General features: G+C 40.6%; 1 protein-coding gene across 1 annotated transcript; it reads right to left on the minus strand.

Annotated features, from left to right (window-relative positions):
• Positions 1-15,014: 15,014 nt before the first annotated feature.
• rps15a (ribosomal protein S15a) lies at positions 15,015-18,883 on the minus strand. Its single transcript, XM_058639585.1, has 5 exons — positions 18,811-18,883; positions 17,793-17,930; positions 17,547-17,626; positions 16,470-16,555; positions 15,015-15,149 (listed from the first exon to the last, which is right to left on the minus strand). The coding sequence occupies exons 2-5, from the start codon at positions 17,923-17,925 to the stop codon at positions 15,056-15,058; spliced, it is 393 nt and encodes a 130-aa protein (XP_058495568.1). The 5' UTR covers positions 17,926-17,930; positions 18,811-18,883; the 3' UTR covers positions 15,015-15,055.
• Between the last annotated feature and the right edge of the window lie 474 nt (positions 18,884-19,357).

The following is a 19,357-nucleotide window of genomic DNA, read 5'->3' on the forward strand; positions in this document are numbered from 1 at the left end:
CCGAGGTGAGCCAGCCTCTCCTGCAGCCTTGGCCCCGGGCCGGGCCGGGCCTCAGTGGAAGGCCAGGTCTCTGCACTCACATAAACTGCTGCTTGTAAATATTATATAAGAGTATGAAGGTGGCTAATGAATGCAGGCTGTGTACAGTCGATCGGGAGCTGCAGGACGATGACAGCCAGGCTTAACGGCACAGACATTTAGCAGAGCTGTTGTGTGTTGGTGAGAGTGGGTGTAAGTTTGGGAGGAATTCTTCATTTGCAGCCTCACAGGCTTATAAATTCAGCACAACTAAGTGAATGTGTTACATAAACAAGAAAAAAATAAATGCTCTCTGAATATTTTAGTATTTTGACATCGGCCACAAACTTCTCCCTATCCGTCTTGGAATCTCCTGTAGTGAATCCGTGAGTGTGTATTTGTCAGCACCGAGTTGGAAACAGTGTCTAAACTGTTAAGAGAGGTGCTGAATGAAAAGCTGGGGTTCTGTGTGGGAGCCGACTCTCGAGATGCAGTCGCTGGAAGCAGAGAAGAATCGGAAAAGCCAAGACTCCTGCTGCTGCAGTCAGATAACACACTGAAACAAATAGACCCGCTTACACGTCCCTCCTGAGTTCCCCTTCTGTATCACATATTCAACTGTATACAAACATCTACAAATGTTTTATCATGTGCACCTAATGCCTCCAATTGACCACATGTCTTCCCTTAAAAAAAAGAGGAATAATCAATGCAATGAGAATGGTGCCACAGGGTTGGCCTCCTCGTATCTGTTGGCTGCAGACAGACAAGGATCTAACAGAGCAGGCAGGCAGTCGTTTTGGATTAAAGGGACAAATTCAACAAGGAGTGCGTTCATCCCCCAAAAGGACCTGCAGTGGCAGCATGTTATTCTAACACGTATGTTTTCTCAAAGACTCAGTTTGTGAATCTAAGTTCTGAAGAAGAAATATGTGGAAATGAGTGGATTCAGCAGCACAGAGAAAGCGCCTCTGTGGAAAGAGCCTTCATAATAGAACACACCAGTCCCCATCCAGAGAGCTTTGACAATCTGGTGTCTTGACAAACACAAAAGCAGGATCTTAAAGCTCGTAACTCCATCTCCCAGAGGCACGCACACTAAAACTGCAACAGCTTGTGTGTAACGTGGTTGTCTTTGCCAGGAGAAGAGAAGGTAAAAAAAGGGGGATCAAGGCGCGCTGGAGGCAACATGCCCAAACAAACGTCCACTGGCAGGCGACGCTTTCTTTACAACCTACAAACTGCATCTTTAAGCAAAGATTAGTTTAAGGATTACAGGGCTGGATGCTTTTAGCTCCTTGAGAGTGCTCAATCTCTTTCCTCAGAGAGTTATCCTCACTCCCTCTTCACTCATCCTTCCTGCTCATTAAAAGGAATGGAGATGTGTGATAGAGCAGGATGGGACAGGGAGGAAGACAGAAGGAGAGAGTGAGAGCGGGAGAGGGTGACAAAGAGAGAATTAGATTCTCTGACACCCTGCTAATTGAGTGATCTCCTTTGTGCCTGGCCCAGCCTGCCAAGTTTTAATTAGCAACTAATCAAATCAATACGGAGGCTGCCAAGCAAAGAGGAAGGCACCTAGATTGGGGGACGGCTGCCTGGATCACAGCTGCCGCTGACCTTTTGCACCTGGTGGTGCGAGAGAGGGATGAAGTGATTCTGAGACAGACGAGGTACTGATATCAGGCTTTAACGCGACACAGAGAGAGTGAACCTGTCACCTGAGAAATGCCATCGTCTATAAAATGGCCTGAGAAAACTATGGAGTTTAAGTGATTTCTTTAATGTCACCTGTGCTCACCTGGTGACTTCCACGTGCGGACATAAATACCGAAGGGATTTTGATGAGTGTGAAGAGTCGGGAAGGAAACGCTTCTACTTTATGGAGAGAGTTTTGCTGGAAAAACAAACTCCTGCTTTGAAACCTTGAGATTTGCAATTTGAGCGACGCCACGACGATGTTTTTGCAACTGGAAATTGGCAGATGATACGTGCCATCATCTATTTTCTTCTAAATATCAAATATAATTTATAAAATTGATTGAAGAAGACCTGAAACTATTGATTGATACCATTAATTCCTCAAGAAAACGCCTACCGATGTTATAAACCAAGTGAGAAGTAGACTCATTTTCCCATTTCATTCAAACTGAGCTTTGTCCACAAACAGCAGTCGCCCCCTGGTGGCTAACGCCCTACTTACTGGAACTTCACGTTGCAAACGGGAAGACTGTGTCCATTTTTATGTACAGTCAAAAGCCCTTTTGAAAATAATTAGTTTAACATGGAGAGGTGGGCTAAAGTAATTATTCCCAGAGCTTCTCAGTGATTTCAGACGGTAAAGTTACAGAGGAAGTTACCAAGACTCCGGAAAAATGACCCCAGGGGTAATACTAATCCTGTGCAAAGAGACCAGCAGTAAATATGTGTGTCAATATTCCATCATATCCTGTTTACAAGTAGTTTTCCGTGGATTTTTAAGCAGGGAGGCGCTTGAAGAGGCTTCTACAACTATTTAATAAATCTATTCCCAAATGTTGTGGGCGCTGTGGCGTCATGAGAGGGAAGAGAGGAGATGAGAGAGAGAGAGAGAAAGAGGGAGGCTGGCATTGTTGTTGTACTGACCTGTGTCCTGATCTATATGTACACCCACGTTTCTTATAATACTACATCTTCTAACATGTGGGCTATTCTAGGCTAATCCTTTTCATATATTCTGCTCTTGCCCATAACTGATAACTTTCTGGTGGGAGGTTCATAAGATTTTGCCAAAAAATATCTCAAAGGGACATTTGATTCCCACTAGAGACTTTGTATTTTGCCTACAGGTAACTTGATCCCTCGAGTTGAACATTTGTCTTGGATTTAAGGTGCTACCAGCAGGAAAGCCGCCATTCGAAAATATCTTAAACCTAAAATACCAACAGTTGATGACTGAAAATGTCGCACTGATTACGCTTCAGCTGTCATTTGTTTGTCATTTCTTGCAGTTTTATTGGTTTTGTTTTTTCTATATCAAGAAGGCCTTGTCTTGTTTTCTGCATTTTGGTAATTGAAATCATATTGACCTTGAAATATCTCAGTAAAAAGAGAATTTCAACACACAGAGAGAGAGAAAGAAGAGTCAGGATGCACAGCTGATGAAGACACACACACCTTTGCCAATAAAGTGTCTCATTGTTATGTGCATTAATGACACACACACGCACACACACCTTCCAGCCTCCCTCAGACACACACCTACCCTCCAGCAAGCCCTTGAAAAGTGTTAATTACAGAGAAACCTGATGTGATGTGATGTGCCATTTTCAGAGACACACAGAGATGAAAGGCAGAGCCACGTCTGCTCTCTCATCTGCCTCACGAAGCTGTCGACACATTCTGACCTTCCCTGGAGGCGTCCAGCTGGGGCTGACGTCTTTTAGAGCCCCAGGTCCCCCTCGGCTCCTACAGCTGCTTCTTCTCTCTCTCTGTCGACACACACACACACACACACACAACATAAACACTCAAATGCACATTCTTAAAGAAAAAAGAAAAAACTTAAACATTTACATTTGCCCCAGAACACTTTGAGTAATATCCTCTCTTTTCCACTTTTGTGTACACATCTTGTCAACATGGGCCCTCGGAGCCTTGAGTCGATGGTAAGTACGTGACGTCATGGGAGAATCTCAACGCTGAGTGGCCAGTGTGTTGTCGCTATTTTCGCAATCGTTGGCAAATTTCAACTTGAGTGTCAGATGCAATTTGTGCGATAGACGCGATGGGCGCAATTTTGTCGCGTCACTGCGCGCCAAACGCCTCTATCCCTGCATTGACTTTGTTTGTAAAGTTGTTGCGCTGCAAATTGGAGTCGCGTCCGGTGTGAACACAGCATCGTCCAAAGAAACGAAAAAAAAAGAAAAAACACGAGAAGAGCATCACACGTAGAATTGTGTGAACTCGTTAGATAGATAAAAAGTCACACACTACAGCTTTAAATACAAATCTGTATCGACCTGCGTCACACGCCTCTGATGATGCGATTACGTAGTGATGTCACCTCGCCAAAGTGTCGTATTGTGAGAGCATGGACAGCCCAGCGGTGCAGGGGCCAAATTACAAAAGCATTCTTAAAACACAGACAACTCAGCTGTGGAACTCTGTCTGAACTGTTTGAGGAAGTCAGATAAGACGTGTGAGCGTCCTTGAACACCAACGTCAATGTCACTGTGGATTACGCTTAATAAAAGCGTCTGACTAGTTTCACAATAACCATGGAATAAAAAAAATGCGACAAGCAGACAGTTAAAACCAAGATAACAGAAGCTTTTGGAAATAAAATTCTACAGGATATTCTTCTACCATGGCTCTGAATCATCATTGCTTGGAGCAATGCTGAAACTATTTCCATATTTAGTAAAAGAAATTATATATATATATATATTTTGCTTTCAGAAAACTGATTTACTTCGATAAATATTCACATCATCTTTGTAAAGAAAACAATAAAGCTATTTTCAGGGGGCATAAGAGAAAGAAAAGTGCTTTCTTTTTTTCACATGCAGAGAGGACACAGTCTTAAAGAGGAAGATTCACCACCTGTAAACGATAAACCGACTCGCATGTGGGCAGATGGAGCCTGAAGAGTGTTTGTGAATTATATGATGCAGGAAGAAGAAGAAGCTGCAGGGAACAACTGTAACGTCTCTGTGTATTTTTTTTTTTTTTTTTTTTTTTACAATCATCGTCTCCTCGCCTGGATTTTATCGTCGCCTGTCGTAATGAAACGCGGCAAATCGCATAAATCCGTTCTGATACAATATGTGATGCAAATGCAATCAGATCCAACGAGAGTGACCTCACGCTGTGTGAAGTTTTAAGGGCTGAGGCTGTGACTCTGCTCACAGTGTGGTAGTGTAACATGAATGTAAAACAAAACGTCTGCAGCAAGTTTATATCACTTCTAAAAATGCGATATAAAAGTAATCATAACGTTGACTCAACAACACTTAAGAAGACGAAATAACACACTTTTTTAAAGCCTGAATATGTGACCTATACACACACACACACACACTGCCAGGAAGCAGCACAGATCTGTGCCACTGCCTCGTGAGCACTGAGGGTTAATCACAATTCAGACTCTACATGAACAGGATATAGATGACAGGGCAGTAACAGTAATGACATGATAAAATGATACCTCTCTGTGTTTAAATGCACATCGCCGTTCATATTTTGTTGACTTAAAGAAGTTAAAGAAGACTCTCTCATCAATCCCATCACTTTCTGTACTCATGGCAGTTTCAGAGGGAACCTCCAAAGTGTATCCTGCTGCTGAACGCTCACGACACATGAATCATTTTAGCCGACGACTGGGATCGATTTAATCCGTCCATTTCTTTCCTTTTTTTTTTTTACTTTGATGGATCCAGATCTGCGGTGACTCTTTTACCTTAAGTACCATTACATGCTCACTCATTGTTAATTATTCAGGCCTGAACGGTAATCACCTCTTTCACTGTGATTTTCAGCGGGGCAGACTGTACATCATCCGCATTAGGGACCAAACTGCGCCATAATGTTCAAGGTGATCTATAGCGGACAAATGAGAGGCCTAATTAATAACAGCGGCCTCTCACCGGCACCTCTTGGTCTCCCTGTTATTATATGTACTTTAGCAGCTTGTGTTCATCGCCTGCTAATTAACCATTGCTTAACATGTAGTGAGGGGGGCGGAGGGGAGGGAGGGGCTGACTCTACAGCAGCAGCAGCAGCAGCAGCAGAAGCGATGGCGATGGCGAGCGAGACCCCCAAGATGAGACCCCAAGGAGTGTGGTGTCCTTGGGGACAGCTGGCGACTGCTGGGCAGAATGGACGGCTGCGTTCACAACCATAAATTCACTGCTTCCTAACTATCTCATTCATCATACACACACACACACACACACAGCAGACTCCTCTGCACCGTGAACACACCAGTGCTGTACCTCCCCGGGTTTCGTCCTGGTAAATAAAGCATGCAGACAGAGATAGGGGCAGAGAGTGAAAAACATGAGATAAGTGCATCAGTGAAATGACCATATGACAATGCACAGCCCTCTATTTCTCCTTGGAATTGGGTGAATTCATTTGTACTATAGGGTGGGGACAATAGTCGTCTCTCTCTCTCTCTCTCTCTCTCTCTCTCTCTCTCACTCTCTTCAAAAAATACATTTTCGGCCTCTCTCTCAGCTGGTCACCATTAATTTCAGGATTTCCTCTGGTCTTTGTAGATACGGGGGTCTGCTGGAGCTGGTTTGGGTGGTGGAATAAATCACATGGCTGCTGCAATGCAGAATATGATCTCATGCAACAGCAGCACGGTGACATAAACAACATGTGTTTGTGTTGTAGCAGAGAGGCAGAGGCAGAGGCAGAGCCTCGCCTGCAGGCTTACAGTATGTTGCTGGTTACACTGATGCACAGGCTTTTTGTTCCTGGTTTCTCAGCCAAAACACTTCTTTAGCACATTCTGTACTGAGAGAATAAAGTTCCTTAAGTGCATCAGAGAACTATGGTGGCCTTTGCATACCTTTAGACATTCTTCCTCTTTCACTCGCTCTACTGTTTCCACCTTCTTCTTCTTCCTCAGTTTATGCATCAGGTTTCTGTGGGTGAAGCAATCCTCCTTCGATTGAGTTGTAAGCTTTCGCCTCAGAATGGGAAACACATGTCTGTGTAGTGGAACTAGGTGGCGGCTTCAAAAGAAATACTGTATATAAAAGGCTATGAAAACCAAGCAGTAATAAACTTACACAAACATACTTATGCATAGTTTTTTCAATTGTACACACTGTAACCAGGTCTCTTTCTTTTTGTGATGTTTTGTGATGTTTTGGGGGGATTTCTGTGACACTGTGACAATGTCATTTTAGACATTTTTGGGCCCAAACCCAGAGGCCCCATGACCACCAGGGGGTCCCCTGGAGCATTTCATTATTATTTTGTTATTTTTATTTCATAATTTTATTTTTATTTGTTTGTGCACAGTGATAACAGTGCGTCTTTTGCCCATTTTACATGATTTTTCTTAACGTATTTTGTTTCATTATCTTTTTACAGTTTACAATTTATTGTTTTTGTTTACAACACTGTTTTTGTGAAGTAACAAGGTGCTGTTTTACTCAGTTATATACTCTCATTGTTGCTTTAATATTTAATGATAATATCATATAATTATTTACTGACTTATTTTTTATAACTTAGTTATTGTCACGGTTAGAATAAATGCATTGTTTTATTGATTTAGTATACTTTTTGGCGCCATATTTGCCTCGTAGTATTGTGCCACTTTGAAAGCCATTCTTCTTTATTTTGTTATTATTATCATTATTATCATTATTATTATCATTATTATTATTATTATTATTATTATTATTGTTGTTGTTTTGTTACTATTTAAGATTAAAGCCAATAAAAGGGTAAGGCAGCAACAACAGCTACAACTGTGCAGAATTCCCCCTGGATCATCATGTCATGTATTGCTTTATTACTGGTGTCAAAAAGGACCTCACAATCTAATTTTGCTTAGGGCCCCATGAAACCTTGGGCCGGCCCTGCCTAAACCTAACCCCCAATCAACCCAGGAAACGCTTCATCAATGGAGCGCTGCAAGTGTAACTGAGTTGTATTTATGAAGATAAACATGTGTGAAGTGAAGAGCACACTGAGCAGACGCTCACAGACTGTCTGAACCTTCAGAGCTGTGACGGTTCGGTGCTCGACCTTCATCAGGCAAACAGTAAACAAAAACAATGTGTTGACGGCTCGCACACTTGATGGCTTCTCATTTTTAAGAAATAATGTCTCCTTGCTACTTTTTTGTCTTTACACACCTGTTGATTTGCACTTTTTCCCTCCTGTTTTTTTCCTGTTGAGAAACATTCGGAGCAAAATCTTGTTTGTAGCTGTCATCACATCTATTTTTGGAGACAGTGGCACCGTCTAAAAGACAGGAGGAGGAGGAGGAGGAGGAGGAGGAGCTGGAGGTGTCAGAGCTGAAGATGCTGAGACGTTTGTCGGCTGTGACGGGATGGACAGGATTAGAGATGAGCAATATTCCAGGGACAGCTCAAGGTTGAGCGGTTTGGAGAGTGGAGGTTGAGATGAGTTTGGTCACGTGCAGAGGAGAGGGACAGTGATTATGTTGGACAAAGGATGATGAAGATGGAGCTGCCGGACAGGAGGAGAAAGTGGAAGACCACAGGAAGGTTCATGGATGCTGTGAAGGAGGACATGTGGACAGTTGGTGTAACTGAAGAGGACACAAGGGAGAGGACAAGATGGAGGCAGATTTGTCTTGATATGAAGGGAAATCCTTAACATACAAGTAGATTTTTTTCCCCTGTAACTTTAAATTAAAGGTCTCTCATGTGTGAATATTTCATACAGATGAAAACAATGTATATATATACGCATTTCAGATTTATGCTCTACACTCACACACATAACTGAGGTCTGTAACCTCTACAAAAACAACGTTCCAGGTCCATTGTCCGAGCAGACTTTGCGTCAGAGGCTGTATTGGAACCTGATTTGTACATTTAAGAGACTTCCTTCATTTTTACACATCTCCGCTCAATTTTCTAATCATTTATTTTTTTTTTGCCCTCATTTCACTCTGACCCTTTAAGTGATTTTAGAGACACAGGACAAGTAAAGCTGCCTTAAAAAGAAATATCTTTCTCTTGAATGAATCAACGTTTTTATACTTCTTCTGCTGCGTTTCCAATATTAATTCTGTTATCTGTGAATCAATCATAATTAGTCCTGCTGCAAGCCAAATGACCAGGACTGAATGCAATATGAGGAGGTCCACAGGAGGAGGAAGAGGAGGAAGAGGAGGAGGAGGAGGAGGAAAGGAATGGGAGAGGAATGGGAGACATGTTTCTACTGCCCTCCAGTGTTCACAAGTGGAACTTTGAGGCACAAAAGGTGCTGGTGCTCCTTTAGCCAGGAATCTGTAACATGAGACACTTGTTTATGTCTGTTTCTCTGTTGTTAATACATGTAAATGGTGTTATAATAATAATTATAATAGTGTTTAAATTACTTATATGACATTTAAATGTCTAAATACACAGTTAACATTACAACTGGCACATAAACACAGGTTTTAGTGATCACAATAATGATGGCTCTTTCCAGTGTCATGTACGCCGGGACAGTGTGAGTTAACCAGCATCCATCCAAACAACCATTGTTTACCACTTTGTATGTGTGTGTGTGTGTGTGTGTGTGTGTGTGTGTGTTCTTTTGCTACAAACATTTAAGTTTAAAATATTATTAAAGTGTGTGTAAAGCAAAGGCGTGAGTGGCTGAGGTCCTGTGAAAAAAATGACAACTGTGGTGTAAAGACATGAAAACGATAAATATTAGAAAAAGAGTTAGTATAACGCCTCCTCAAATCCTGTAACAATATAAAAAACCCTCTTTAAAAATTAGCGTTTTACAGTCACTCCTGAGTAACTGACCCTTCTCCTACACTACTGCTTTTTGCTTTTTCTAGCTATAATTCTACATAATTTTACATTGGCAAGGTGGTTAGTAACACATTTTCCTGTGTGGGTGACTAAGTCAGAAGAATTTGTTTTTATTATTATTGCTTTGGATGTAGTTTAGTGTTTTCAGAATGAAATAAATATGAATATACATCAGTCTGCTACATTAGCATTAGTCCAACACTGATCAGCGTTATTTTATATTGTATATGTAAGTGTTTAATGAACTGGACACTTAATGTAGTGTAAATGTCACTGGTGATAACTCTTTTCATGTGGCCGAGTTGTAAAAGAAAAATCTGCTTGGCTCCAAAACAAGTTAGGCTGGATGTATATACGTGTGTGTGTGTGTGTGTGGGAGATTGAAGTGAACACATCTATTGTCTCCGTCTCACGCTGCCAGCAGGTAAAATGGTTAAACCCTCCACAGTTGTGCGTTTACTCATTAGATTTATGTCATCATATGTCATCATGTTTTCATAAGTGCAATGTTTTCAGTCTCACATGTTCCACACAAAAACACACAACTATTCATCGCTCTCTCTCTCTCTCTCTCTGGCTCTGGCTCTCTCTGTCAAGGCGGTCCAAATGGCACAGTCTTTTTGCTTCAGTATTAATGAATTCTGTTTGTTTTGGGAACAGCGCGTCTCCTCTTCTCCTCCACAGTTGGGTTAGGGATATCTCACGGATCCATCCATTTGGAGGCCGTGAGGCTGTGGGCTGCGTTCCTCCACACGTGTGTTGTGTCTTCCACTCTTCACACAGACCGTGCACCCATGGTAAATTGCTGTGGGAATAATACACAACTCCTTATATGGACATCCTGAGGTTGTGTGTTTATAGGTCACATACTCAGGCTTTAAATAATTAGTTTTTTTTGTTGAGTCAAAGTTATAATTTATTTTATATCACATTTTTAGCAATAACTGTGCAGAAGTCACAAACATAGACCATTTTTCTTTTCTTTTTGTGCATAAAAAGGAGCCATGTGAAGTTTGAGAGTTTGTGACGTATTTCCAAATGTCACAAATTCAATCCGATTTGAAACATTATGAGTCCTTTTTGCTCAGGTGTGTTTATATAGTTGGTGAAAATGAAAAAATGTTGCCTAGGTTGTGCTGAAAAAAAAAGGACATACGACATTCTATATTGCACATTCTTATAGTTTCTGTATATACTGTACGTTTTAACATAGTAATGGCTCTGAGTTCTAAGGGTTAAAGATTGCCATACAATAAGTCAAATATCATCAAATGGAAGCTGTTTAAAGACCAAATAGGAACTCTCTGTGCTTCTGCAGTTACTGCAGGAGTTTTATTTTTCTCAATAAATATCACAGCACAAGCATTTTTTAGACCAAAATACTTTCAAGCATGAGTACTTTTCCCATTTGGTCACTTGGACGCAGACATATTAGATTCCCTTTATGTTGTTGAGCGGGTGATATTTAACTCACTTTGGTCATAGGTTTAAGGGGAAATGGGAACATTAGCGATAGGTAGTGAGAATTAGTGACATTTTATGGTGAGACCACAGGGTGCAACAAACGCGAGACTCCGCCTCCCCCCAGCCCTCTCTCTTTTCCAAGTGAATCAGGGGAAATGTGGTGGCCTTCAAGCACCGGGAAAAGACGTAAAACCTCTGCATGTTTTGGCGTAACTGCGTTAATGTAAACTGGTGACAGTATGACTGAAAACATAAAGAGGTGAATCCTACTGCCCCAAAAACCTGGTTCTATGGCGGTTTGATGGGATAAAAGCTTCTAGTCCCCACCTGCCCCTGCCCTGCTACTGTATACACACACAAACACCCACTCAGTCAGGTCTGATAGTTTTGCTTGACAGAGCTTGTTTCAAGGACACAGCAGCTTTAAATACATAAAAAGACATATTCTCAGGCTATGGAAACCAAACTTTTTTTTTAAAATTGAAATCGATTATACGCATACCCGTGGGTCGTTAATTCAATTTATGCAAATTAGACTTCTTAAATGTCACGCACTGAATCTATATAAGAGCTGCTGAAAAATCCAGGGTCTGTATTTATTTCTGTTGAAGTAAAAATGTAGAAACTAAGTAGAAATATTTGTAACATATGAAATGAAGTGCATGGTTCCCTCCATTAGGAATGTCATGTTTTCATTGTTGTCTGTCAGCAGGATTATTCAGAAACTACTGACCTGCTTTTAACCCCAGTGTTTTTGTTCGATTTCCACGTTACAGTTTTGAAGAGCAGTGAAATTGAATTTAGCGGATTAACCCAAACAAAAACAAACAAAAAAGTAGATATATTGATCATTCTACATTCCTGCCTGACATTTCAAAGTTTCTTGTGGCATTTCATACCTGAATTTCAAAAACTCGAGTAACCCACTTATCTAGATTAGCCATAAGAAATGTAATCACTTATCTTACCCTTGAAGGAGTTTTTAAATGCCACCAACTAAAGCTCACCACAAATTCGACCTGAAAAGGTGATTTTCATACATTTTCTCCTCAGGGCTGTGTTTTTCTCCTGTAGTCTAATCACATGTCAGCTCAAGTCTTCTTTTAAATCATTTTCCCCCCCTGCCAGAGAGAGACATAAGAGAGGAAATCGTGGATGTTCCTGAGCTTCCTGACTGATTTTAAGATGCTCAGACTGGAAGTACAGACACTCAGCACAAGTAATGTCAAACTGTTTACACGCCTTTTGCTTTAATGTCAAAAGACTCTCTACAAGAGCGTTAAAAGTTACAATTCCGCAGCTTCTCAGAAACCTCTTGGTGTTCTGGCTTCTCTCTCCCCCGTACTTCATAAAACAACAGCAGCATAAGAGTTTGCTTCTTCCTTTACACGGCATTGCTTAAGTGCTGCGAAGCCATGAGGGAAGCAATCAGTCTGCGCCGAGCCCACAAGGAGCACTTGGACAGAGCTATTGCATTAGCAGACTGTTACCTCCCCTCTTCAGAGTCTGAGCAAGGTCAGGAGCCAGACTCCAGAGAGGTACGTGGACTCAACAAAACACACTCAGGAGCACAGAAAAGGTCACAGTGCTGAGACGATTGCAGCAGCAGAAAGCCCCGACTTTTTACAAGCTGGAAACCATGCAGCAGAGACGTGGTGGCTCTTAATAGGCACCGGGGACACACAGCTACAACACGGATGAGCTTCTTTGAGGTTTGTCTGTTTTGTTAGAGCACAACGTTTGCTCACCAGCAGGTAGGGCCAAATGGTAACAACCATATCTATTATGTCACCCATAAGAATCTGAACTCATGATTCATTTTAATGGTGCCATGATGAGGTTTTGTAAGCGGATGATCATACAAGATGTCAATCACAAGCCCAAACATTAGTGCAATGCTTTATCATCTATTTCCCTCTAAATGGGAACATAATTGACATAATCTTCTATTGAAGAAGAGCTGAAACTAGTAAGACCACGTCCATTTTTCCATAAACACTCTGTGTGTATGGCTGGATATTAGAAGCCTGGTAAAGGAGCAGAGGGCAGCACTTTTCTGCGCCTAAGGAGCAATGGGGATTGGGTACCCATTGACCCATCCTGGGATTTGACCTAGTGACCCCCCTGCTGCCCTCAAACTTCACTACTGTGGTATCAAACAAATGTGTTGTAAGGAGTTCATCTCGGCGTCACTGAGCCATAATTACGCAGCACACTCGCTGACCGAACGAACAGTGCTCATGATTGGCTGTCTAATGGCAAGCAGGAAGTTATGGCTAAAACTACAGATCTTTACCTTAATATGAAGTATAATTTATTTTGTTCAAACTCATTTCTGCTGGTATCACTCTCTAAATCCAGACCTGGGCTACTGATGATGATCTGACCTCTTTGTTCCTGACGTAAGGTTAACTGGAAATGGGAAAAAAACATAATTACGTTAACAGCATGCATGCTTTTATTTTGAAGCCGACTTTTTTTTCTCAATTTACCTGTGTGTGTGCGTTTGTATGCGAGATGAGATGCACAAATAAACAAATGCAACGTGAAACTATTGTTTTGGGCGTTTTTACTAAGCCTACTTTAATTTTTCATTGCCTAATCATAACATGTATTCTTACCAGTTGCTGCATGTGAAAACAACACAATTACAACTGTTTTTCATACAGAGATAAAATACTGAGTAAAAATGAGCTCAGCCTGTTGATCCAGCCCTCAACAATATTCTCTGTCTCTCTGGGAAAACTAATTGCCCACCCCTGCTCTAATCCTACACAGCCAGAGACATCAGAGTAGTTTTACCTGAGGAAAACAGCAGAGTGGATGAAGACAGATGGATCTAATTCCTCCTCAGGTGAAAACCAGTGACCACAGGACTCTTCAAACTCCTTCTGTCACTTCACAAGTACCTACGAGGTTCCCCATTGCAGGACCAGGACCTGTTACATAATGTATCGTCGTCATGCCTAGCACTACCTACCTTCCATGTTAACAAGTTTAATTTCAGTCTTATTAGCCATGACATGTATTGTCTACCACTTTACCCTCCACATGAGGGTCACAGAGCTGCTAGAAAAGTGTCCAATTTACCACTGCATGTTTTGGGGATGTCAAAGGAAACCAGAGAACCATAGAGAACCCTCATGCACACGATGAGAACATGCCAACTCCATTTTTTTGATGGGAACTTGGAACCTGTTGTTACAGAGCTCATTTCACGTTTGTCATAGCTGAAGCTAATGACATTAAATCTAGTTTATCATAAATTTTTTCTGCTATTTTCGTTTCCTACATTGCAATCACCCATCTGTACCAATGAGCACTATTCTGATTAACAGCCGAGTCAAGTCACATCATTTTTCTCACATTGCTCTCTTCAGTTTCACATGAAACTTTTCCTTTAGAGTCAACATGATTACATCATTTGTGCAGAACTGTCAGCTGCTCACTCTCTCTGCCAATCACCTGTTCCATCACATGCATGCCTTTAGATTTTTCTCACAGGATTGACATCTGGTGATGGAGCTGAACTGAACTCACTGAACTGTCACGTTTATTAGACCACTTTGCTTCATGACATGGAGCATCACCATGGAAACAGCCCAGACAATGGTTAACTGTGCCCATGATGGAATGCTTTTATCAGCTTTTACCCCACATACTAGACATGCAAAACCCCATGAAATCAGCTCTAATTGCGTCATGTCAACACCACACTTCTTTCCCTTGTGTTAACTGAATATGTTGATCAGTATCTATTTTAAGCATGTTTATGTATCCATGTATATGGGATAGCTGTATTTTTGATGGATTGTTTACATGGTCATGCACTTCAGTACAATGGAATCAAACACAGCTGTCAAAACTATACTATAAGTCTATAAACAATTAACACCCCAGTGTTTTCACTTGTCTTGCCCAAATAATATTTTTCAAACCTTTTAAAAACACTGCAGTCTTTTAAAAAGCAATTTTGCTACAGGCACATGTCAATGTGAAATAAGTCAACAGCAGACAGGCAGCTTTCCTCTGGTTGATTTTTTTTATTTGCAGTTCTTTACATTTTAGAAAAAGAATCCAAGGATTTTGCCTCCAGTATGTTTCCGTCTGGCCTCTTCATGGTCCATGATGCCAGCTGAGGTGGTCAGCACAATGTATCTGTGGAGAGAGAGAGAGAGAGATCAATGTGTTACACTTACAGCTCAGTGCATCACTATTCATGACAGCATCAATAGTGTGGTAGAGGAACAGAGAACAGGACAAAAGAAAAACTTTAGAGCAAAACTCCACAAAAGTAAAGCCCGAACAAGACATTAATGACCAAGCAAATTCCATTTAAAATGTGACCATTATGCCAAGCTGATGGACACGACATTGATATGCCCTATCCAGCCTTCTCAGCTACAAGCTACAAAAACTGCTCTTTATGAACACAAAGTAAAAAAGGCTTCACAAACTAGTGAAATATTTCACCACACAAATTAAACTTCTGCTCTCCGACCCTTTTTTAATAACAAAAAGTGGCAATGTCCAGTTACAGAACTGACATTAAAAATCAAGGTTCAAGTCGATTTTAATGTTGATGAATTACCATTAGTCTGAACCACAATGATTCTGCAAACCATCATTCCTTCACCCACCATAAATATGCTACTGTGCATTCTTAATGTTTTACAAAACCAAAGCACTAAGTGTTTATTAACAGTATGTAATCACAGGAAACCATACATGCAGAAATCAGTTTTAAGCTAATGCTTTGTCTTGTCAAATAAGCCTGGAAAGCATGGACAAAAAAAGCTCATCATAATACAAATATCCACATAAGCAAGTTACCAGTGACAGGTGTCAAATGTCTGAATTAGATTTTTGCTTGAGTGTTAAGTTGTAATAATTTTTAAAAACATTTCTTCAGCAAAAACTCACTTAAATCAGACATATTTCACAAATCAAAAGGTTAATACTTTAACACAAATGTAATATTTCAAACAGTGTTTCAGCATAACATTAACAGATTTAAATATATGTACACTGCCATGGTCTTGTGTTCAGCTTCAGAAAAATACTGATCCCATCTTTCTCCCAAACTTCGACAAGGAGCCCATTTGTATTCAAGTAACCCAAGCGGACACTCAATATTTTATCTAAAGAAGCCTTGAAGAGAATCATAAATTATCAAAAGATGGCTTTGTCCAGCACATTAACAAATGCAACACCAATACACACAACTGCAGACGTTAAATCTCATTACCACTATTTTCCACAACTCTCCTGATTAAAAATAAATATTGATCAGGTTTCTCAAATCAACCATACTGGAGGCCTAAGCAATAAAAAACAAGCTGATCATTCTCTCTCATACGAACACTTGTAGTGTTCAAAACCAGAGTCCACAAGCTTCACTTTAGGCCGTCATCTAACTTCTCATTTGTATCACAGTGACATTTCAGTTTCATTACAGATCTGGTACAGGATTCTCACCCAAACTGTCTTGAGGGCAACAGGTTGTTCTGCCACTTCTCCAAGTCCTTGAGCTGAAGATCAAAACGTGGGCTGATCACACCACACTAAGAGGGAAAAAAAAGACTGGTTTATGCTTCAGAATTACACACAAGGCATCAAACAGACATAGTTACAGGATGAATTATATAAAATGTGCACCCTGTTAGCTTTAAAATATCCACCCTAAGTTCACTCAGAGCATAAATACATTTATAACCCTGTAAAGATATATTAACATTAGTCCTCAGTGATCAGATCATGACAAGTACACATCTGAACACTGGGTTATTTGCAGTAGGGCTGAAACAATTAATCAGTTTGAATGTTTTCAGATTTTTCAGCTTGTTAAATGTGAATATTAAAATGGAATAATTTTGGTTCATTGACAAGATGTGAGAACATCCTTTTTCAGGTTTGATTAATTTTCTGACAGCTTTGAGCTACTGTTGTCTACTTTTCATCCCCCTTCACTTGCAGATGCACACAAACAAAACATCCCAAAAGCAGACACCTCAGTGCAATCAGTCTACTTTAAAACAGAACTTCATTCTCGCAGTCATAATGTGGTCACAGGAAGCATATCCAGGACTCACTTCAAAGTTGAGTTTGAACAGGTCCACTTAACCAATTTGAAGGATGGATATTAATGCCAGGTCTGAATAGTGAATCTTGATTTTCATTTATACACACAAACAGATTAGAGCAATCACACTGCCTGGAGTCGTCACCTAACTGGCTACAAGCTGCTTTAATAAATACATAAATTTTATCAACTAGGCTTTAAATGTGATATTTTCACAGACACTGGGGATGTGCAGCTCATGCCTTTAAACGGTGTGTATATAGGCACGTATAATGTTCATGGCACGCAGACAGTGTGAACAACCAAAGTGCACAAGACAAATCAGAAGACCCAGCCTTCATGCTTTGAACATGCATCCACAGCATTCTTTTTTGAAACAAATGACCTACTGTAATTGATTTTAAATGTAGTTAGGTTTTAACAATTGTAAACATGCCTCATAGGTGGTAACAGGTTGTTTGGTGGGATCTTACCTTATTCAGCCTGCCTGTGAGATTGACGACAATTTTTCCGGCTCTGTGGTCATCGATGATCTCAAACTCACCAATGTAACCTGAGGGTGCAAGCAAAACATTATGTGAACACTTCAGATTTTACTTATACCATACTTATACTTTACCAGATGAATTCATAATTTGGATTTGGTGTCACAAAAACTTCAACAGCCGTTATCACTTCTCAGATAGATGGTAACATGTTATCCCACTCTAACTACTTACCGTGCTTCATCATGACGGTGAGGAAGCGCACAATAACCTTGGAGCAGGGCCTGATGAGGACCTGGCGTTTCCCACGCTTCTCAGCATTGTTGATGCATTTCAGAGCATCTGCGAGAACGTTCATGCGCACCATGATGCCTGTGGACAACGAAGACAGGAATTGAATATATGAATGAATTGCATTAACTACGAAACTAACCAGACTGTGATTGCATGCATCTTATGTCTCACGTATAGTAACAATTTCAACAGTTAGCACAGAGCATCTGAGCCATCACACCACCGAATTATGACACTCGTGGCTTCAACAATTTATACTTAAAAACAGCTAACTGGGTAAGACCCAAGTTGAAACCCTAATTACCAACAAAGTGGCGATAAATGCGCATGGACCAGGGCACAATTTCGTCAGTTAGCACACAACAGCTAGCACTATTAAAATTAGCCAGATTATCATTGAACACAACCAGGTGTTAGCAACATAGCACACAATAAATCACGTTGATTAAAAACGCTAGTGATACAAGCGGACAGTTCACACAGCAGACGGCGCTGCTTTGCCCAAGTACCTCAACAGTTTCCCCACAAAAAGCATGGTCCACAGGAGAGCAGCTACCTAGCATAGCCGGCTGCAATAGCACAGTATACGTTATCAATGGCAGAAACCGCAGTCGAAACGAGACCGAGCGCGGACAAAATGTGTAGCTCACGAACATTAACGGAGATTTAAGAGTTTGTATTTTTTTTATTACGGTGAAAACTACGTCCCCGTGTACGTTAGGCTAACGGCACATCAACGCGCCTCGAAAGCACAGACTCCCAGGGCCGGACACAGGGATCGTCCGGTGGTCTTTCAGACTAATCTGTGCTAAATATCTTCCACAAACCGAGACGATACTCGTCTCAAAATGTTACTATGATGTTTCGCTTCAAGATGATCACATAAATGGGACATTTGACATTTAGATGCTTCAGATACTTGAAAGATTGAAGGTGGCAGCAGAAAGAGACATCTTACCGGTTCTGCAATATGGCGGAAAGAGGAAGTAGAAAAAAGCTGCAATGCAATATGGGAAAAAAATAAATCGAAGATCTTTTCAAGTAAGGATGGCCCACGCCTGCCGAAAACAATGTAATTTATATATCTGTTAAGTAACACTGTACATTTGTAGTGCCAATGTAAATTGCACGTGTAGACTGATAGTAATTAATTAACGTATTTGTTTGGCTTTATCTGATTTATCGGTTAAAATATGCACTTTTGTTATATTGTTATTAGGTCAAAAAATATATCTTATTTTCACATTTTAACAACATAATATAGCATACATAGTCATACTATAAAATAATCTTAGTCCAAAAGGAGTAATTTACAAATAAATTTAATTTTATACACTAGATTATGCATGATTGTTACTAAACTAGAGTTAGACTGAAGACTATGACTAAGTATTTGCATGCATCCATGTCAGATGTATTTGGCTTAGCCAGTGTAATTTTCATCACAATAATCTATGAGGCATATATTTTTCTGTATATAAACCATATTTCCAATGCAGGAAGGA

The sequence above is a fragment of the Solea solea genome, chromosome 10 (genome assembly GCF_958295425.1).
Source record: "Solea solea chromosome 10, fSolSol10.1, whole genome shotgun sequence".
In the NCBI taxonomy this organism is placed as follows: Eukaryota; Metazoa; Chordata; class Actinopteri; order Pleuronectiformes; family Soleidae; genus Solea; species Solea solea.

Coding starts and splice junctions, on each gene's coding strand:
- rps15a (XM_058639585.1), bottom strand. CDS start 17,925: ATGGTGCGCATGAACGTTCTCGCAGATGCTCTGAAATGCATCAACAAT. Junction 17,627..17,792: donor CACCGTCATGATGAAGCACG/GTAAGTAGTTAG, acceptor TTGCACCCTCAG/GTTACATTGGTGAGTTTGAG. Junction 16,556..17,546: donor TCACAGGCAGGCTGAATAAG/GTAAGATCCCAC, acceptor TTTCCCTCTTAG/TGTGGTGTGATCAGCCCACG.